The sequence below is a fragment of the Barbus barbus genome, assembly GCF_936440315.1.
Source record: "Barbus barbus genome assembly, chromosome: 47".
Classification (NCBI taxonomy): Eukaryota; Metazoa; Chordata; class Actinopteri; order Cypriniformes; family Cyprinidae; genus Barbus; species Barbus barbus.
The window spans coordinates 18,849,003-18,871,396 of NC_136725.1; the positions used below are offsets into that span (position 1 = coordinate 18,849,003).

Sequence of the window (22,394 nt, forward strand, 5' to 3'; positions counted from 1 at the left end):
TTTTTGAGCTTAATCATCATCTAAAAGCTTACCTCTGGGAAATCTCCTTTGGCGTACACCATAAGCAGAGATGTTTTCCCACAACCCCCGTCTCCGACGACCACAATTTTGAGAGAGTCAGTGTGAGTGCCATTGCCGGCTACAGTGCCGTTCTGCGTCATGTCTTTACGCCGGGTCAGTTCCTCCAACAGGTGCCCAAGTGCACAGAAATGTCACGTAAATTCATTGGTGAGTATAACGAGAGACTAACTCTCTGACAGGTAAGCATGCTGCTATCCAGTCTCAACTTCCTCCTCCTCTTGCCTTTTTTCTTTTCAAACCATGTGACTGTGTTTTCAAGAAGTCCAGCAGATCAGAGCGTGTGACTGTAATTGAGGCTGTTAAACATGTGTGACTCTTTCCTGTGCCTGTCTGCACATGGTCTGCAGCATCACTAGGCGGGGTACATGAAGGCACTCCCTCCAGCCGGTCAGGAGAGTTTACTTCCTAACTACATTTTAATTGAGACAGTCCTGTGAAAATCTTTTTCTCACATTCTCCCGTCTACAGAGGGTGGAGCAGGACAGGATGCTAATCTGAATGGTATGCTTAGGATGATATTACAAAAAAACATCACTGCAGTGATTATATTAGCAATTTGTTGATAATTAAGTCAATTATATAAGAGTATGACTTTCTTACTAATGACAATTACATAACTAAAAGTGTTATTATTTGTATTACTAAGAGATATACACACCTATTATTTATTTTAGTATCATTCAGATTCATTTTCTTAGTTTTATTTTTGTATTTCTTGTTTTCATTACAATGTAATGTTTTTATTATTATTATTATTATTATAATATTCCTATATTTATTATTATTATTTATTTCAGTTTATGGTTATTTTAGGACATTAAGTTAAACCAAATGAAAATGAGAAATGTTGCTTCACCAACTATAGCTGAATTTTTATATATTTTTTATTTTAGTTACCATTTATTATATTTCAAGAAATAACAATGTTTTTTTTTTATATATATAGTTTTACTTTTACTTGTTTAGGTGTTAATAAATCTGACCATTTTACTATTTAAGTTTACTCTTTAAAAATGATTTGCTTGTCTATTAGTGTAAGAATTATTAAAAACATTACAAAGAACAGAGTTACAATGTCAAATGCAAACAATTCAGTTCAAATTCCCACTTTAAAAATATTTGCATATATTATTTTGAGATGAACATATGAGACGATTGTGAATCATGCCTCAGTACCACATCATCCTGAATCCTTGCACTTTGTTATATATATATATATATATATATAGTGCTGGGCAATACACACACATGCATGTATATATTTAAGAAAAAATTGTTTTATATTAAATAGATTTATATATAATATAAACTATATAAATATTTACACGTAAATATTTTCAAAATATATACTGTATGTGTGTGTCTTCATATATACATAATAAATATACACAGTACACACACATACTTTATGTACACAAAAACTTTTATTTTCGATTAATCGCTGCCCAGCTCTAATATATATATATATATATATATATATATGGATGCTGAATGGTCAAAATATCATTGCAGTTGTGTTAAAATGCACTATATATCATTATTATTATACATATACAAATAAACTTTAAAGTTCATGTCTCTTTATTCATTATTTCCTTAATCATTTTTTATGTTCTTAAATGATTTTAAGTTGACTTTGTCTTAACTTTTTTTTTTTTTATGAATAGCCTACAAAAACTCTTTATAAAAGAACATATCAAGAACTGGATCTTTTAAGATGGTAGTGACGTGCATAATGAAAATGTATGGTCAAAGCAAAATTATATGCAAAACCACATAGTACCAGCTAAAGGCCGTTGTTCAAAGCAAAACCTCGGTCCTCCTGCGAGAATAACAAACCTTTCTTCATTTATTTGACCAATGGCCAATAGGTGTCAGTTAATGCATCCCCCACACTGCCACAGCCAATGAGAGGCTAGAAAAAAGGCTGTTTTTCTCCTCTCATTTCTCACAGATAGGAGGCTCTCTGTCACATAACATTTACTGGTTCTAAACATGGCAAGGGAAAGACATTGCAAAAATTCATTATAAAAGCCCACTATGTTCTCATAAAATAATTTATATGGATTTTACAGTCCATAGGCTAAATAAAAAAGGTCTTTAATATCCATTAATGATGGACAAAAGCGGCCTACAGCAGCAGCGATAAACGCATGGAGCTGTTTTCCGTCATATATGGGCCTGTTTGGTTCGGTTCTACATCAGTTCACACGCAGCCAAATGTAATAAAAATGTAATTGAATGTTACAACAGAACTTCAGCTTCGTTTCGAGGAAACGTCAAAAAATACAAAACTAAATTTAGATTTAAGAAGTTACATTTATTGCAGTTAATTGAGTGCAACATCTCTGTGTATGTATACTTACCATTATTAAATGTTACAATCCATTTTGATCTAAATTCTAAGAAAATAAGTTACAGTGAAATGTTACTAAAATAATTGTACATGAGAAATGCAATGCGAACCGTCGTCAGGATCTCCTCAGATTTCTTGTGGAAAATTAGACTGACATTAAAAAGGCACATTACAGGGAATATACACACATTGGCATTAAAAAAAACCCTTAGAATTTAGCTTTCAAACATCTTCCAGTCTCCACAAAAATGACATAAAAAATATACAAAACAGTGCCTTTTCAAGATCTAAACAAAAATGAACATAGCTTATATGATTAATGACGAGGTGGAAATTTGTCAAGGATCCACTGCAGCAGTCCAGAGCACAGATGAAGCTTTACGCACACGTCTGAATATCGGGTAACAAACAAACTATTTTTTTTTTTAATTAAAATAAAAAATGATAAAAACTGGTGTCGACTGAGATCTCTGCATTTCTTCTCTGCCCTTCTATCCTGCCGTTAGAAACAGCTTGCGTTCGCAGGTTACGAAGATAAAGAGGATTTTCCTAATTAAACACACGAGTGCCATAAAACGGCCTCATGACCCACTTCAGCCTTGGGCGGCACACACGACGCGGTCAGCACGACTTGAGTCCTTTCTTCTGGAATATTCGGACATCAGTCCTACTTTAGACTATGGCAGAGAGACAAAACCGAATTGGTGTGCATGCAATAACAAGCATGAATCCTAAAGAAGCGAAAGACAGATGGTGCGTTCCCTTGCGCAATACCGTTCTGGTTGACAAATTGGCGCTGGCGTCGCCCCAAACGCACAGAAAGAAAGAGAAAGAGAGAAAAACACAAAGGCAAAGACCAAATTCCGATGTTGAGATGCTTGGGTTATAAATATGTCCGTTCTCTACACATTTATAGAGATGTGGAATAAGCTAGATATACAAAATTACATAGCCATAAATTGTGTCAAAACACGACAATCTGCATACCACATACCGGTATGTGTTGCAACAGTGTGCTATATTCAGCAGAAGACCTGAGAAACCTAAGTAGTGCGCAATCCTGCATGCATCACGTCAAATGATCCTCTGAATGGCTGGCGAATAAACTGCACCGAATGTTCTTGAAAGGGGGACGAGAGAGAGCACACAGAGGACTGGATATTCCCTTTGTACTTGCTGATTGAAATGCCACACAGTGTTTGAGAGTCTTTCTCCGACCTTAAATGGTTAGGTGGGTGCAGTCATATCCCGGACCCGTGGCATGCGTCCAAACTCTCAGATTACTGCTGTGTGTTTTTGTGGCACAGGGTTTCCAGCGCTTTGCGCAGCAGCGTCGAGGGCGCGTTTTACGCACGAGATAATACTGCGAGTTTTGTGCAATATCCTCGCTTTTCAAACGGCAAGCCCCTTTGACCACATCTTGTCAGTTTGTGTTTGCAATGATTGCCACGTACAAAGGCAGAATCGGTTGAAAGAGCGACAGACAGCCTCGCCCATAAATGGCGCGGGCGGCAGCCTTTCTTTTCCACAATGATGTCCTTGTGAAGACGCCATGTTGAAAATGAGAACAGCAGAGAAGCCATTAAACAACAGGCTATTTCTGAGGTCGCTTTGGACATGGGTCAGCAATGAGAGGTGTCTACAATAATGATTTTTACACCTTTATCTGTTTTTTATTTTGTGTGTGATAATTATAAGAAATCCCCACAGGAAAAACAATTGTATTTTTAAAATGAGTTTGAAAGATAAATCTGATTTTAATGTTACCTGTTAAAACAGAATATTCCCAAGTCATTTTGTCTCAAATAAGGTCGTATAAACCATTACCTTCGGAAAGATTTTTTGTTTCTCTGTCTTCTGAATGATGAAGAGCGAGTGAATTTCTCTTGTCATTCTGTCTTCAGGAAGAGAAAGAGAGTGATTGTTTGCATATTGCAATATCTAAAATTGCCTCAAGATTTCCAGCAGCTCCACTCGTTGGAGACTGCGCAGATAGATGTTAAATGGTGAATTATGTCGAAAAACGACGGCAGAAAAATGGTTATTGTCGTTTTCTTCCTTTTAGGCGTTGCAACCCAACCCCCTCTTTAAAGCCAGTGTTAAAGGATCCGAAGATGGGAATGAAAACGTTCCTGTTTCTTCATCGTTTAGGCCTGATAGAATTATTTCAACAAAATGTTAAGGTAAATATCTCTATTAGTGTTTTGATAATTATGAATGTTTGGAGTCATGTTTATACATTATCTCTAGCTTGCTGTTATGAGACTAATAGTGTTATGAAATTAAAGTGTGCCCTTGGCGCAAGGTCAGATATACTGAGGGTGCACTTACTGAAAATACCAATTGACAAAAGGCATTTCCACTGCATTGTAAAACCAGGAATACACTGTTCCCAATATAAACGTCATGAAAGAAAAGTGAATTCCACCTATTTCTTTAAACATCATTTTACTTAAATAATAATAATAATGTGTCTTGATACCAGTACTGCTGTAGGGTTTTTTAAGAAAGTGAGGCGCAATCAAGATGAGCATTAAAACAACCACAAACCCTATCAATCATACCTGTGATTCAGCATTTTTGCAAAAGGCCAATTGTCCTTTTCTCTATGGCCTGCCTTGTTTGCTGAAATGTGAGAAGCAATCAATTTAAATCAATTTAAATGGATATTTAAAAAAAAAAAAAGAACAGCATGCAACTAAATGTTCTCAAGACAAAGCTTTGCTCAAAACTAATGACACTTAGGGAGCACTAAAAAGAAATAAAAAATTCAGCCAGTTTACATAAAATGCCTCAGTTTAATTAGCAATAAAACATTTATTCTGCAGCTAAATAAGCAAAGACAATAAAGATAAACTTACTTATTGATTAATGCTTGGCCCTGAACAAGGCAGGGCCTTAAAAGCAGTTGGTAACTTTCATGTGTTTTTTTCTTTCTCTCTCTTTTTACAGTCTAGTTAGTAATGATATAAATCAAATGCAAAAGGTTTATTCAGTTGCATTTTACTAAAGAATAAAATGCTGTTATATGGGTGTGCCATGACCTAGTTTGCTGGGACAAAGATGGTTTCCAGGAAGAGAAAAAAAGTTTAAAAATGTCAAAGGGATATCATCCAACATTTCATCTTCCTTCTTCTCAGATCCTGCAAACAGAGACACTGTATGTATTAAATAGTCCATAAAAGGCTGATGAAATCAAGATTTAGATCCCTTTAGGAACAAAGGAAACCCATTTTGGCCATTGAGTCCCAATGTAGGAGAAAATGGCTGCGCCTGCATTCAGCCTTCTTTCTGCTCTCTGTAGGAAGAACTGAAGGCTGTGCTTCTAATAGCTGAATCTACCATGGTGCTTCAATCTGATTGGCTAGAGAGGGGACTGCTGTTAACCAGCCAATTGCCCAAGCACTGCAGAATATATCAAACAATGTTGGGAATGGATTGAGACATGTATCACAACTAGTATCAGTACAAGACAAAAACTAACATTAGATGTTTAAACACAATAATCACCACTATTTTTAGTTTCTATAAGGAGAACACACGTGAAAGTTCATATTACAGGCACCTTCTGAATGCACCGCTTAAGATATATTCCGGAATAAATGTTTAAATAAAAACAAAAGCGCAGTTCGTTTCTAAACCAAATCATTTGGGCTTTCAGCGCGTGTCCCAATTCAGTTTTAACAACCTTCCCCAGCATTGCTCCTCCATGTCCATCTTGTATTTAACGTCCATGTAAATCTATCGCGCAGATTCAACGCGTTCAAAACGTTCGCTTTCCTGCCAGAAATTCAATATATATCCACTTCGTACTCGTTTATCGCACATAACTCCATTTGTACGTGTTTTTGACAGCCGCACAAAAATACCGCTTTTGCTTAACCACTTAAAAACAATAAATCGAAAGTGCGTGTCGAAAGTGCCGGAAGGTTGAGATAGTGGTGTATTGTGGGAGAGACAGAAACCCCAGACTAGAGGCACACAATATGTGTTGGCTCGCAAAAAGGAGGCAGTATCTTTAAAATCATGTAATGTGATCGGCGAAACGTTCAAGATCTAGCCGTTTCATATTAAACTAACTCGATCGGGCACAAAATGTCCAAACCTGGCGAAAGAAATAAGCTAAATGAAGATCACGGTAGAAGACAGAGTTCAAGTAAGCTTTCCTTTTTTCTTCCTCTGTAATGTCTGTTTCGGGCATCGCTTCAAGCCCCCCGTTTTCTACAATGTACTGTTTGTGTGCAAATATCAATCTTTGGCATGTCAGGATTGTGAAGCGTACTTTCTGTATTTGTCATCTCTTCGTTAGGTTTGGCGAACGGAATGGAGAACAGCCATCCTATCTGCAGTTCGGGAGAGAAACGAAGTCATCATTGGAGAAGTTACAAGTTGATTATCGACCCAGCGTTGAAAAAGGGATCGCACAAACTCTATCGCTACGATGGACAGCAATTCAACTCGCCGGTGAGCGAAACGAGCCGTTACCGTGTATTGTGCCGCTGAATGGATATCATATCAGTCGCGTTGTAAACACCTGACACAGAGTTTGCCAAACTTTCACAACATTCACGACGAGCTCTGGTTGTACCGCATTCGTTCTGGTGACAGTGACTGTGTAAAGTGTTTATAAATGTGTTTGTTTTGTTTGCAGAACCCCGGCATGTCACCCGTGGACATCGTCCGAGACCCGAGAATCGGTCGTATGTGGACTAAATACAAGGAGATTGATCTCCCGGTTCCTAAATTTAAGGTAGTTCAGTCAGTCACACCCCCCCTGACATATGTGTGCATTCGTCTTTTTTTAAGTGTGTTGTTTACACATCTAATGTATTGCTTGCTTTTGAGTTCAAAAACAAGTGGTTTAACGTTTATACTACAAACACGTGCTTTCATTCAAGCAGTCTCTAGACATTCAAACAAACCTTCATTGTCAAAGAATCGCTTTCTTCTCCTCAGATTGATGAGAGTTACATCGGTCGCGTGCCTCCGAAGGAGGTCACTTTCGCCAAACTCAACGACAACATCAGAGAGGGGTTCCTCACCGACATGTGCAAGAAGTTCGGCGATATTGAGGAGGTGGAAATTTTGTACAATCCGAAGAATAAAAAACATCTCGGAATTGCTAAAATTGTATTCGGAACCGTCAAGGCGGCGAAGGATGCGGTCCAGAACTTGCACAACACGTCTGTCATGGGCAACATCATCCACGTGGAGTTGGACCCTAAAGGTAAGGGTTAAAATATAGACATTTACGGCTTTAATATCATCGGAGGAATGCTATCTGACAGAATTACACCAAAATACCGCTTGTGTTTGTATATTTGCATAGACTGTTTGTGACATGAAGTCACGTGCGAAAATTTACGTTGGTTGCTAGGGTAACCACTAAACTGCAGCTGAGGGATTAACTGATGTGTTTGACGTTTTACGTGAAACGAAAGCATTTTAACTGTTAATTAGATATTTAGTTATAGTTTGAAGCAACATAGCAATTGTTTAATCTCAGTAAAATACGTATATACGTATTTAAAAGAAAATGGTGTGTTTTAGAATATATAGGAGGAGGTTAACGACGACTAAAACATAATTGTTATACCTATGGAAATGTTGGTAATGTTAAACCCTTCGTTTGGACTGTTTACTGAAGGACATGCACTGAAGTGAGATCCTGAAAGCAGGATGACAGCTGTGTTGGGTCTCCCCTCTCTTAAAGAGACAGTACCGTTTCATCTGTTCTCGTCAGTGACATGAATAGAAAGTGCATGCATTATACTGTCATTTTCCTACTTGATGTGTAAATCTAGATGATGTCTATGTATATAAATGGTGCGTATTTCTATTTAAGTTTTGACATTTTTAACAAACAAAGCATGTAACATTTTACAGACTTGTTTTTGTAATTTTATTTTCAAGTGAGATTTCTAGCCAATAGTATTTGGCAAACGCACATTTCCATTAAGATTTATTCTGAAATGATTTTTTTCTGTTATATTTGTGTGACAACAACAAACGCTTAATATGTACTGAAACTGAAAACGGAAAATGTAACAAAATGGAAAAGTATTTGGAAAAAGCACATTTCTATTAAGATTTACAATTATTTTTTTTTTCTGTTATGGTTTTGCGACAACAACAAAAGATTAATATGTACTGAAAATGGAAAATGTAACAAAATAAAATGTCAAATTTGTTGGATAATATAATGCATGCAAATTGCAATTGCATACTTTTTTCTTTTTTCTTAGATTGTAATGCAACTAATAAATCAAATGTGTGTATGTTGTTTAGATGTAGGCACCCCACATTGTATTCCACTCATCATGTTCACCCAGGAATTGTGCATTCTCATCTGTTCAGGTGAAAATCGCCAAAGGTACTTACAGCGTCTGATCAATGGAAGTTATACTCCACTCACTCTTCCAGTTGGTGGTGAAGAGGCCTGTGAAGTTTCTCCATGCAGCTTGGTTGAAGCCCTGCTGGTAAAAACCAAAACTAAATTATGCTATTACATGTGACATTAATTATAGAAAGAATCGGAACGCTTAAGATTGTACTACAAAACCAAAAGTTAAAGACTTTTTTTTTTACAGCTGCATCAAGAAAGTCCGTATCAAAGTAGCTTTAGGCAGCTGGATTCATTTGATCAAATTGGTTTGTTCAGACTGGTTCGAAAACCGATTGATTTAGAACAAAAACAAAAGTTTATTTAATAGTTGTTTTTTTTACTATAAATGTTCATATTATGTATTTCTAAAAATCATAGTTTATTACTTTTATGTACATTTAATAATGTTGTAATGTGGAGTATTGAGATGTTTAATCATAAGTAAATGCGTTAAAAATTTTTAATCTTTTATTTACCACATCAGTTTAGAACGAAACATATTTTACCCCAGCACATTGTATAACATGCTGGAGTTTTGAGCTTTTTATAATCTTGTGTCATGACAAGTAAATCAGTTTTAATTTTAACCTATTAGTTAACACATCATTTTAATACAACAGATATATATTTTACACCAGCACACTGTATAAATGCTCTCCCTCTCTAACAGAAACCTCTTTATCTCTAATCCAGTTTATCAGTTCAGCAGGTGGTTAAATGGACACCGACTGAAATGCACATAATAACTGCTACCAGCAGAGAGCTGCACGCTATTACAACATGCACTTTGAACGGTCCCCCTTCAGTTATGAGCATTATCACACAGTGATATGTGAACACAGAGAATACCATTAACTAATATTTATGCAATGTATTTGATTAGCATGTTAATTGTTAATGCCATTAGAAAAGGCCAAACCAGTGATTTTGTTTATAAAAAAGTTGATTTGTGAAATTCTGAAATGTGTTTAAGTTGGTTGTGCTTTTGTGTCCACAGCCCTTGCGAAGACTGTCCGAAGGCAGTTCTTCTGCAGTCGGAGGCACGGCCACGCCGGGCGGCACCAACACCCCCATGTCCCTGGATACGGCCTACTCCAGCCTAAGGCAGGATACGCCACAGTCCCAGGGTACCCCACACACCCCGCGCCCATCTGGCACCCCGTTCTCTCAGGACTCCAGCTATTCCAGCAGGCAGGGAACTCCGGCGTTCCAGTCGAACCGTGCTGAATCCTCGGGAGGCTACAAGTCGAGACGGCATGAAACCAAATTCCAGGATGCCTACAACCGAAGACCAGAGAGGCACTACGTCCACGGTACAGGAGGAGGGGCTCATCGTGGCAATGCAGAGCAACCGCCTAGTTTTAAGCAACATCAGCCCCCCGAGCCGCCGTCGCCTGCTTTTGCGCACACGCCGCCGCCACCAGCCAGTGCAAATTTCAAGAATGCTTTTTCTCCTTATCAGCCCCCAATGCCCCCAGTTTACCCTCACACAGAGCCCTCCTTCCACCAGCCCGTTCAGCGGGAAGTGGATTATAGGAGACCGCCTCAAGCCCCGCCACCCCCGAGCACCGACTTCAGGCCCTCAACGCCGCCAATCCCAGAGCCGCCGCCCCCTGCTCCAGAAACCCAACCAGCCACGCCTCCCCCCTCCACGCCGGAGCCCTGCCCGTCGCTGGGCACCCCGACCCAGGACCCCGAGCGCAACAGCTTGGACTCGCGCATAGAAATGCTTCTGAAGCCCTTCCTGAACGAGCGTGGCGACTCGGACGCCGAGGTTCGCATGGACGGCAGTCCAATCTCCTCGTCTTCCTCTCAGCTCTCCCCTATTCCACCCCAGCGGCTCTCGCGGCCTGCAAGCACCGGCCTGGAGGACATCAGCCCAACGCCGCTTCCTGATTCGGATGATGACGAACCTATTCATGGTACTGCTTCTCTGTTGACAAACTCTAGGTCCATGTCGCCCTCCAACATGCACAGTAAAAGCGGTGCGGGAGAACCACGGACGCCCGTTGACAAAATGGACACGGTAAGACCTGAGATAGGATCTCTCTTTGCTGATCTTTACTGTCAAGTCACAGTTATTTATATAGTGCTTCATACAGTAGGCCTACAGATTGTTTTAAAGACACTTCAATTACTTCAAGTAATAGTATAAAGTTTCAGAGTTCTTTACATACAATTTTAGCTGGAAAGCACCTCTAAATAAGAGACATTAGTGTCATTATTCAGTTCAATATAGTTAAGTGTTTATTCACTTTAGTTTCAGTTTGCATCTGCACAAACAGTTCTTCTGAAATGTCTCCTTTTTGAAGTTTTGATTTCGGTTTGTTCAGATGGAATGAACTGATTTGTAGGCCTCAATGAATCAGTTTTTGAAACTGATTAAATAATATATTTTTGACATCTTTGTAGCAAAATGTTATATGCTCAAAGTGTTTTAAGGTACTGCCTTTTAAATTGCTTTAGTGTAGTTTGCTACTATTTACTATTAATTTGTAATGTAGCTAACAACTCAAAGGCTTGCGATGTGGTGTTAAATATGATATTATGGGTTGCTGTCTGGAGGGTTTCAGGACCCAGAAGAAATGTGAGCGGCAACCGTACTCATCTTCCTTTAAAGAGGCCCTTTACTTTCCCTTTTGTTTCACATTTTAGCAGTAGAAGAAATAGGGCAATCTGGCTGTAGAAACATATTTTTGTTTTTTCTATATTTAATTTAGATCTCAGTGTGCAGTGCTTTGTAGGGCTTATTTAAACCCATAGATCTAGCCAGGAGACTTCTTGGTATCACTGCTTATTTCCTTGTTTGCCTGAGATTTTGCAACTCAACTCTTTGTGACATTACAGCAGCATGAAAAATAGAAAGTTTAGCCTGGCACAGTTTAAGTCCTACTTGTTAATCTTTACCAAATAGGCTTTCTGCAGTAAGGACATAAATGTTCGGTGTCTAATAAGGCTCCCTCCTGTAAATTAACTTGTTTGCATTACAGCACCTTGCTCTGTATGGCAAACCCATGAAATATGTTCCTACTGTGAATGACGCCTATGTGCAACACACTTTCACTTCCTCTTTAAGTTCAACTCAAGAAACAATGAAAAGCCGTTAGCTCACTTTTGTGCTTCACTTCCTGCTTGAAAGCTGGACCATCAGGATAGTTCTGTTCTTTTTGAATCTCCAAAACCATCGTTCAACAAAGACTGTGTCATGTCTGAAAGTCTTTGGATTCTTACATTCAAGCTACTTACAATGATTGTTTCAAGAGAACATCATTACTATTGCTTAGGGTTAGTGATTTAAATAGACTTAAACACTAAAAATGTAATTCTGGTGCATATAATTAGTCCCATATCATTTGTGCTGTAAACAAGTTATGAAGTTTGTTGAGCAGAGGTATGATAATACTTTTCTAGGTGATCTGATTTATGATCCCAATCCTATTGAAAAGGCACATGCACTGGCACTGGTTTTGCACACTAGTGATAAGATCTTTAAACAATTATTTAATGAATTATTGGAAAACAAAAATCTTAACTAGTGCTACTTTTGCTTAATATAAAATACAGTGTGTTTGTCATAGTGTTGTAACTATTCAAATTGGTAAATTACTGAAATAAAGCTCAAGTAAATAAAAAATTGAATATTAGAAAACAAACCTAAACTTAAAAGAACATAAATGAAAATTAGAAATGTTGCCTTTGCAAATAAATTAAATAAATGTTAATTCATTAAGGATAATAAATTAAATTGAAATAAATAAAATTATAAAAGGACTTGTTGATAAATGATAAAAGCACAAAATTACCAAAATAAAAAAAATAATGATTTAATGAATTTATTGCGTTATTTCAAATTATTTTTTTAATTTTAGCATTACAACAACAGTAGCTACATATAATACATAGTAGGACTATTAATAGTGATGTGCACAAGTTCTCTGAAGTGACAATGATGACTGACAATGTGAACAATGATCGGTCATGATTAGCCTATGTGTGTTGCCACTTTTTAATGACTGCAGAACTCAACTCAACTTTGTGGAATTTATCTTAAGAAATTTCTTGATTTATTTCTTAAGATGTTTGTGAATCCAGCCCATTATTATGCTTACTAAGAGCAATAGAACTTCATTAAAATGTTATGTCTAGATCAAGAAATTTAACTTTTCATAGTTGCACAAGAGTTGTTAAACCAAAGGCAGTATAGGCCAATAACTTGTGTTCACCAGCTTAGCTTTGTAAATGATTTGTTTGAGCTCTAATGTAACAGATGTTTTATTGTTTTTTTTTTTTTTTTTCATAAAATCAGGGTCATCAGTCGTCAGGTGAAGACATGGAGATTTCTGATGATGAGATGCCTGGCACACCGATCGCTAGCGGGGACTGTGCCAAAAACATTGTGGTCAACTCTGCGATGTCTCCGATGCAGACCATCTCCATGCCCCCGCCAGGGTTTCCCCCACTCCCCCATCCACAAGCTGGCTTCCCAATGCCACTGCCTCCTCTTCCAACCGTAGCGCACCTGGCTGGCCCACCTGGCGTGGGCCCCCATCCGATGCTACACCCGTTGCACCCATATGCCACTGGCATGATGCCCATTATGCAGATGGACCTGATGAGCTCCTTACCACAGTGGGGCAGCGTTCACATGTCCTTTCAGATGCAAACCCAGATGTTAAGTCGAATGGCGCAGAGCCAGCGTCCGTACCCTTACCCTCACTTCATCAGCGGGGCTGCTGCAAGTGCCGGCGCTGCTGCCGCCGCAGCTATGCAGTTTGGGGGCCCGTATCCGCCTCTGTCTATGGTTGGTGCACCTGCAGGCAATGTGGGTCATGGGCAACCCTGGCCCCTACCCAATATGCCCAAGTTCAACCCTGCTGTTCCCCCTCCAGGCTATGAGGCACAAAAGGAAGACCCACACAAAGCCACTGTGGATGGAGTGCTTACGGTTATCGTCAAGGAGCTGAAGGCCATCATGAAAAGAGATCTCAACCGCAAGATGGTGGAGGTGGTGGCCTTCAGGGCATTTGATGAGTGGTGGGAGAAACAGGAGCGTTCGGCTAAGGTGAGTGCCATTCAACAAACCCAGGCCTGTTTTAAATGTTACATGATACCTATTGCTGAATATGTAAATACTTCTGGAAATAATAACAAATGCAGCAAATTTGGTTTTCAAGCTATTTATGTCGTGCCAGATACACAATCACTGTCAAGTTGATAGGTAACTTTCATAAATATCGTTTCCCTTTAAATGACTTCTTGTTCAACACTCATACATTCATCCTAAATGTTGCTGAACTGCATTGACATACCGCAAAATGAAATCGACAAGTTTATATATTAATGTTATTACATTTCCTAAAACCTTCCTGGTATGGGTTAATAAATTGATATTTAATCTGTTGGTCCTCTGGAGAGGATAGTCGTACAACTTCTACAAGAGTTAAAAATATCCCTAACTTCTGTACTCTTGCTCTACATTAAATGATAGCTGATTCCAGAACTGAATGTTTCAAAGAGTTTTGGAACAATTAGTCAAAAAAGAAAACCACAGTTTATTAAATTTTCAAACCTGAGGTCATGTAATTATACTAACGGAATTATCTGCCGTCATCATTTTTCTGCATCTGCAGGCTACGCTTACACCTGTGAAGATAGGTGAGGGCAAAGATGAGGAAAAAGAACGGACCAAACCCAAAGAGACTATATCCTCTAGCTTACTGGAAAACTGGACCAAGGTTGAGGGTCTGGGCTTTGAGGGAATGGGACTCAGCATGGGCCTGCGCGGTGCCATCCGATTACCATCCTTCAAGGTAGCAAACTACCACTTTGTGTTTTTGTTATTTTGCTGTTGTACTGTTAAAGTTGCTCATTATCAATTGCTACTCATTTGTTTACAGGTTAAGAGGAAACAGCCCCCTGAACCAACATCTACCAATGACAATAAGAGGGTGCGACCATCCACACCTGTCGATGATGAGCTGGAAGATGAAGGTGTGTGCTTGACATACTTGCCCAGTTAATCATATTTCTGATCTTTAAACTGAATCTTCAACAACTTATTCCCACTGTTGGCTTTAAAGTGACAATGCTTTAGATGATTTCATGCCATTTTTGTAAACTAACTTGGTAAGGTTCATTCTCATTCTCAAGAGTCAGAAAAAACAGATCTTCGCACGGACAGTTCCAGAACGGATGGTGGTGGTTCTTCTGCCAAGCGAAGACCAGCCAGACCTCTGGAGCTGGACAGCGAAGGCGAGGAGGAGGAGGAAACCTCTGGCAAAGAGGAGTTATCGCTTTCAGACCATGAAGAGGAGCCAGTGGAAGATGCCTCTGAAAGGTTGTCCTCTGGCACGGTGAGCACCTATCCACAGTACTTCTTAATAAACCTTAATCAAGTGTAGTTATTGCTCTATATACAACACTTATTTGAGCCTAACATAAACATGCCTTCTTAGGATATGGAGGATGAGGAAGATAATGAAAAGAAGAGCGAATCAGACTCCAGTGAGAGTGAATCATCAGACTCATCAGATGACGGTAATGGCAAAAGGTTGATGAATATTGTGCCCTTGTGGTCACTTGTGGAAGGTAATGACCTTCACTTTTTTTCCCCACTCAGAATCTTCTAGCACATCTTCCTCTTCCAAATCTGATTCCGATTCTTCTGGGAGCGAGAGCTCGTCTGACCATGAATCAAGTTCAGGGGAGGAAGAGGAGGAAGAAGAAGAGCAGGCAGTGGCAATGGAGGATGAAGATGATGCACAAACCTCATCGACATCCTCATCTTCCTCATCCTCGTCTTCTGAAGAGGAGGATGTTGATGTAAAAGCTCCTAGTACCCCCACAGGACCACCACCAGAAGAGGAACCAAATGAGTTGGGCAGGCTGGAAGCGTTAGATGAGGCAGAGATCGATCACAAACATACTGCGGTGAGCTCAATAAAGCCTGGAGTTGAAGACGTGTGGCCTCCATCTCCCAAAGGATTGCCAGGTCAGAGTCTTGACTGTTTTTTACCTTGATGTTCCTGTAGCAGTTGTGTATTCTTTGTTGAAGTCAGATCCTGATTGGTTGTCCTCTCTTTTCAGCTGATGAACCCGACATTGATTTGGCGGTCAGTATTCCAGTGCCCAAAGCTGAAGCCACCCTGGAGGATGTTGGTAGCTTGCGGCCACCCACCCCAACAGGTTCATTTGCAGACAATGATCAGGACACCCGACCAAAGATCCCTGCAGAAGACTTTCCCCATACCCCCGGTCGTGATGGCCCAGTTCCCCTAGAATCAGAGGCTGCAATCCCTTGTTCTCTTCCTACGCCCTCAATGCACCTTCCACTTCCCCCCAATCATGCCCTTGAAGCTCGATCCCTTCTGCCGCCTCCCGAAGCTTTGCCGGATATGCCTGTCCGTGGGCGGTTGCCTACGGAAGAGGACATCCCACGCACCCCGGGGAGAGATCTTATGGACAGACCCCGGGGTTTGGGCAAGTCTCAGAGCACTGATACGGTTCCTGTCACACCAGGTAGCGACACGCCGCTAACAGGTAACAGCTTGAACTCGCCGCATATTCTCGGCAGCCCTTTCTCTTACCCCGCTCAATCCCCTGTCCTCAGCGCTGGTATCCCTCGAACTCCGGGTAGAGATCTTACTTTCACCCCAGCTTTCCCTGACTCTGCTGCTTCATCTGCAGGCCTTCCCATTCACAGGAAGGCCTCTTCTGAGAGCTTGGAGGAGAAGTCTGTCTTTAAAGAGCCTCTACTCAGTGCCTCTCCCCAGGCCAGCCTACAACCTAACAATGCAGTTTCTTCCCCATTCCCTGGTCCTCCCCTTCCTACTGCTTCACTTCAGGAGCCACCTCTGCCTCCCCAAGGCTCCTCTCCCAATTCTGTTGAGACTTCCTCTCCTGCTGCTCCAAAAGACCTTCCTGTTCCAATTATAGATGTTCCTTTGCCCTTAGATACTACTCCAAGCAAGAGGAAACTGGGACGCCCCAAGTCTAAAACGGTACTTGTGGCGAACCCTCCAGATTCTGAAGAACCTCCAGTTCCAATGGTGGCCTCTTCTCCTCCAGATCTACCAGTAAACGATCTGTACCCAAACCACCCTTCAGAGACCTTCAAAAGAGAAGATGGTGACTCCGCAGCATTGGAGGAAGAGGAAAACCAAACCCAGACAGTCATACCTGAGGTGGAAGATAGGTTGTCTTACATCGAGGAACCTATTCCGAAGACGCGCCGACAGAGGCGGGGTTGGCAAGAGTTGTTGTTGTCCATGCACTCCCCTGTGACATCACCGCTCCGCCCCAGCTTTCCACCCCGCTCAGATTTTGAGGAGATGACCATCTTGTATGACATCTGGAATGACGGCATTGATGAGGAGGACATCCGCTACCTTAAGATAACTTACGACAAGATGCTGCAGCAGGACAATGGCAACGACTGGCTCAACGACACCCTCTGGGTCCACCATCCTCATATCCTTTACTGCTACAATATAAATGTGCGAATTAGAATTAAAAAAAATATCCATTGCCTTTTATCAATGACGAAGACTTTTTTTAAGTGTAAAATCCTATTAAAGTGGCTGTTGATAACATCTGTGTCCCTAGTGGCGGCAAATGGAATTCAATTAAAAAGAAAAAAGATTTGGGGGAGTGTTTGAAAAGTCATTTAGTTCCTTTTGCAATTTAGTTTGGTGCCACTAGGGGTGAAGAAATTATGCCCCTAGTGGCTCCAAATGGAATAGCGGACTTGAATCGCTGTTCTTCGGTTGATGTTTTGTTTATTTTTATTTATTTATTTGGATCCCCATTAGCTATGCTCTCAAGCATTGCTAGTCTTCCCGGGGTCCCCGCAACACTTAACATTCGTACATTATTACGCACATTAAAAAATACAATAAAAAATTCAAAATTAAATATATTCTCCACAGTCCATTGAATGATGTTGAAAAATTTAATTTTCTACATCTCAAATAGAACCCTAGTATTCACATTTTTGGGACTCTCTTGTTGACAGTATTGTTATAACAAAATAGTTGCATTCACTAAAATTAATTGCTAGGATTTGCAGACCTGTTATGTGGAGATATATCTGTTCGTATAAAGAAAGACTCCTTGACTCCTTTGAACCTACCAACATGGGCAGCACATCAGGGCTGAAGAAAAAGCGGAAGGAGGACGGTATACGCGACCATGTCACTGGCTGCGCCCGCAGTGAGGGCTACTACAAAATCGACAAGAAAGACAAAATGAAATACCTGAATAGTTCACGCCTGCAGTCCGAAGAGCCTGATGTGGACACTCAGGTGGGCCGCAGGGATAAAATTCTGGAGTATACACAGTAGATACTTCATTAAGCTGAATTGCCGAAGGTCCTGATGTGGACTGTGTTTATGTGTGATTTCTCACAGGGGAAGAGTATTCCAGCACAGCCCCAAGTGTCCACCAGGGCAGGTTCAGAGCGGCGGTCAGAACAGCGCCGCCTGCTGTCGTCCTTCAGCTGCGACAGTGACCTCCTCAAATTCAACCAGCTCAAGGTAGGAGGACAAGCGAAACCCAGCTATTTATATCTTGCTAAACGTCACCAATCAGTATATGAGCCAAGTCAAAATCTAACGAGTCACAACTTCTCCACAGTTCCGTAAAAAGAAGATCCGGTTCTGTAGAAGTCACATTCATGATTGGGGGTTGTTCGCCATGGAACCTATTGCTGCTGATGAGATGGTTATCGAATATGTCGGCCAGAATATCCGACAGGTGAGCATGAAGCTAACCCAACTTTCAGCATCCCTGCTTGTTGGCCTTTCTGTTTGTAACTGTCTTGTCTCCATCTGTAGGTTATTGCAGATATGCGAGAGAAGCGCTACGAGGACGAAGGCATCGGCAGTAGCTACATGTTCCGTGTGGATCACGATACCATTATAGACGCAACCAAATGCGGCAACTTTGCTCGCTTCATCAATCACAGTTGCAATGTGAGTTTGCTTGTACGTTGTTTTAACAAAAGGAAATTTAGAAGTTGAAAACCATATTGATCATGTTCTGCTTTGTGTTTTGCAGCCGAACTGTTATGCCAAGGTCATCACTGTGGAGTCGCAGAAAAAGATCGTCATCTACTCCCGGCAGCCAATAAATGTTAACGAGGAGATCACCTACGACTACAAGTTCCCCATCGAGGACGAAAAGATACCGTGCCTCTGTGGCGCAGAGAACTGCCGGGGAACCTTAAACTAACCCCAAAGGATAGGTGAGAACTTTCTTAAAAACATGCACTGCCCAACAACAAGCCCAGACGCCCCGTCTTCTGGATCTACAGAGGAAATAGTGGGTGAAATCCAACACATCCACTGGATATACCGTGCAGCTAAGTGTCTGGGACTTCGTTTTTGTACTTTTTCAAGATTGTTTACGAATTACAGGTGCTCTTTCAAGCATAAAAAATGAGTTTTCTACCACCCTTCCATTGACCGCTATGGAACTGGACTTATTTTTTTCCCCTAAATGTTTGGGCACTCACTTTGTCGTCTGCCCATTTGGCACAATTCGTCTTTGCCGTGGAGCTACTGCTCCTCGTTCGTCCCCTTTTCCTCTGCGGATTGGTTATGGAGAGACCTCCCCATCCCTGAACTCGGACCTGAAACACTTTAAGCTGCTCACGTCTGTCCCACACGCACAAAATTCAGTTTTAAAAAAGCTTTGGTCAGATTTTTTGTCCTTGTCCTTCCAGCCCAACTTGTATGAAGTTTAGTTCATTGTCGGACTTCACTGTAACTAGCCCACAAGGTTTAGCATTCATTGTGACACTAACCATTGTTGGCGGAATTGGGTCAATTGTCTTCAATTTGCAGAACATTCAACAAAAGCACACCTGCGCCGGCCACAAAACAAATCAGTAGAAAGGTCCACAGCTCAGGCAAATTTACACAAAGTGAAACGCTCCTACGATATTTCAGCCAGCGCTGCATGTGGCACCTACGGACTGGACCTTTTTTAAAGGATCAAAAGCAAAACCAACAATACACTACACTTTATTCTTTCATTTATTCAAAGCCATTTTTACAACCGTCTCTGTGATCTTTGGATTTGAGCGTGTCTGCTGCCCTCTAGCTTTTGTAAGGTGTAAAGGCAGAAAGCTGCTTGTTTTCAGTCAAGATTCCACTTTAAAGCTGTACAGCTTAGTATTAACTCTGCGTTTGTCATGTCAGCTCACTATTTCAGCAGATGAACATGCAGAGGTCTAATTGGCTTCATGCATATTTAGTCACTAGTGCTGAATTTTCTATAACGGAGCAAATCTCACCAATATGATGCTGCTATTCTGCAAACGTATGTTCCGAATTGTCTCCACCAGTTCACTTTAAGAAGCAAAATCCACCTGCACTGGTTTCAGCATGGGTTTTCATAGTATTAGGAGTTCTCTGTGAGTGCAGTAACTGGTTCACAGCACTGATGCTTTTCAAAAAGGTTGCCCAGGCAACAATTCCACTAATACATCTAATATAAGTAGATGCACCGATGTTTAGGATATCAGACCCTGGAGTATTCGGTCCGCCGACCTGAAAACGTCAGCAGTGGACCCAGAAAATCAAGTACAAGTTGAATACAGTGTCAAATTTGTACTTTAATGTGTCACAACTCCAAAGGCAAACCTTCTTCCATTTGTCTCCTCCTATGTGTGTGTGTTTGTACGAATGACCTAAGTTCACCGGTACTTTGGGCGACCCTTTTGAGGTCCTTCTGCATTTTGCTCAGTATTTAATCATCTAAAAGTTTGAAAAGCTACTACAGCCTCATTTAGCCAAATTTCCCTTTGAAAGCAGAAGACTTTCTGATCTGCAAGGCAGAGTGGTCACTTGCTTTTCTTTGTGATTTGGTTATGTTTATAAATGCACTAGAGGCTTCCAACCCCCATCAAGCCAAATGGCACTCACAAGACCAACCTATGAAACGTGTCCTTCACTCACAGGGTAAGGTCTCCCAGCTTTTTGTTGTTTTTCTTTTTAAATATGTTTATATTGTACAGGACAATAATGGTTTGTATAGAGGAATGAGGCTTTTTTAATCACAATGGGGAGTGATGATGCATCATTCTGCTTTTATGAGCAACAAATGGAGTATTTAAAATGAATATTTTTCAGGGATCACTATATGAAAAAGGGGTTGAATAGCTAATTTAAAGAAAATGATGCATCTTGTACATAAAACAGATTTGTACTTCCTTTTGAAAGATTGTTTCTCGTAGAAACGTCTTTTTTTTTGCCCATTTTCCTTTGGATTCTTAAGTGTAAATACTTTAACTGTGAATATATAAATATAAATATATATATTTTTGTTCCTGAGGATTTGCTACAGCGTCACGGCTCAGAAAGGTCTATCTGACAGTGAGTACAGAGAGCTGGTGGCAGTATTTTCAGCTTGTGTCAAGCTTTATTTTTTATTTTTGGTTGTAAAATCTATGAAAATCTGTTTGCAGTGTGGGGGAAAAGCATTATCATTCAGAAATGGCAAGGGACATTGGTGAAATCGACCTTTAGCCCCTGTCTATTTATTATACCACAAATGTATGGAAAAAAAGATCATGGAAAAATAAAGGATTTTTTTTTCATCAGACTTGTTTCACCAAATCTTTTAATCATGTCTCACATTTATGTAAAGTTTATTAATCTGGATGTTTTCTCCAGATAAGTTCCCGTGCCGTGTACAGAGTTAGCAGGAGCAGGATTCCGAATGGGAGTATAATTACGATTAATAACTGTTTTGTTAGTAGGAGGTCTAAAGCACACTGGGGTCTCACCATCTGCCTTTTATATTGCCTAACATTACTCAGTTCTATTCATATGTTAATAAATATGCTAATGAAATATAGTACATATACAAATACACTCACTGACCACTTTATTAGGTACACCTTGATAGTACTGGGTTGGACCCCCTTTTGCCTTCAGAACGGCCTTAATTCTTCGTGGCATAGATTCAACAAGGTGTTGGAAACATTCCTCAGAGATTTTGGTCCATATTGACATGATAGCATCACGCAGTTGCAGCAGATTTGTCGGCTGCACATCCATGATGCGAATCTCCCGTTCCACCACATCCCAAAGGTGCTCTATTGGATTGAGATCTGGTGACTGTGGAGGCCATTTGAGGTAAAGTGAACTCATTGTCATGTTCAAGAAACCAGTCTGAGATGATTTGAGCTTTTGATACTGTTGCCTTTCATCTCTAACCAGTCTGCCCATTCTCCTCTGACATCAACAAGGCATTTTCGTCCACACAACTGCCGCTCACTGGATATTTTCTCTTTTTCAGGCCATTCTATGTAAACCTTAGAGATGGATGTGCGTGAAAATCCCAGTAGATCAGCAGTTTTTGAAATACTCAGACCAGCCCGTCTGGCACCAACAACCATTCCACATTCAAAGTCACTTAAATCCTCTTTCTTCCCCATTCTGATGCTCGGTTTGAACTTCAGCAAGTCGTCTTCAGATGCTTAAATGCATAGAGTTGCTGCCATGTGATTGGCTGATTAGCAATTTGTGTTACCAAGCAATTGAACAGGTGTACCTAATAAAGTGG

At 40.4% G+C, this 22,394-nt stretch overlaps 2 protein-coding genes and 1 long non-coding RNA gene across 3 annotated transcripts in view; 2 read left to right on the top strand and 1 right to left on the bottom strand.

Annotated features, from left to right (window-relative positions):
- Window positions 1-397, bottom strand: part of LOC306865948 (rho-related GTP-binding protein RhoF-like) — a 5,718-nt gene extending 5,321 nt beyond the window's left edge. Inside the window, exon 1 of the mRNA XM_079410816.1 lies at window positions 33-397. Coding sequence (XP_079266942.1) covers window positions 33-161 — 129 coding nt within the window. The 5' untranslated portion in view covers window positions 162-397. The remainder of the gene's footprint in view (window positions 1-32) is intronic.
- Window positions 1-22,394, top strand: part of LOC306866153 — a 527,798-nt gene that overhangs the window by 198,900 nt on the left and 306,504 nt on the right. The gene's annotated exons all lie outside the window — the stretch shown is intronic.
- LOC306865942 (histone-lysine N-methyltransferase SETD1B-A-like) lies at window positions 6,406-21,423 on the top strand. Its single transcript, XM_079410805.1, has 18 exons — window positions 6,406-6,593; window positions 6,747-6,901; window positions 7,089-7,187; window positions 7,394-7,664; window positions 8,795-8,916; window positions 9,820-10,848; window positions 13,129-13,884; window positions 14,453-14,632; window positions 14,720-14,813; window positions 14,973-15,175; window positions 15,278-15,359; window positions 15,442-15,813; window positions 15,909-17,291; window positions 17,949-18,124; window positions 18,230-18,355; window positions 18,456-18,575; window positions 18,656-18,793; window positions 18,879-21,423. The coding sequence occupies exons 1-18, from the start codon at window positions 6,533-6,535 to the stop codon at window positions 19,050-19,052; spliced, it is 5,541 nt and encodes a 1,846-aa protein (XP_079266931.1). The 5' UTR covers window positions 6,406-6,532; the 3' UTR covers window positions 19,053-21,423.

Excerpts from the sequence above, each read along its gene's own strand:
- LOC306865942 (XM_079410805.1), top strand. The coding sequence starts at position 6,533 with ATGTCCAAACCTGGCGAAAGAAATAAGCTAAATGAAGATCACGGTAGA. Across the intron at positions 10,849-13,128 it reads CCGTTGACAAAATGGACACG|GGTCATCAGTCGTCAGGTGA; the intron begins GTAAGACCTGAG and ends TCATAAAATCAG. Across the intron at positions 18,125-18,229 it reads AGCCTGATGTGGACACTCAG|GGGAAGAGTATTCCAGCACA; the intron begins GTGGGCCGCAGG and ends GATTTCTCACAG.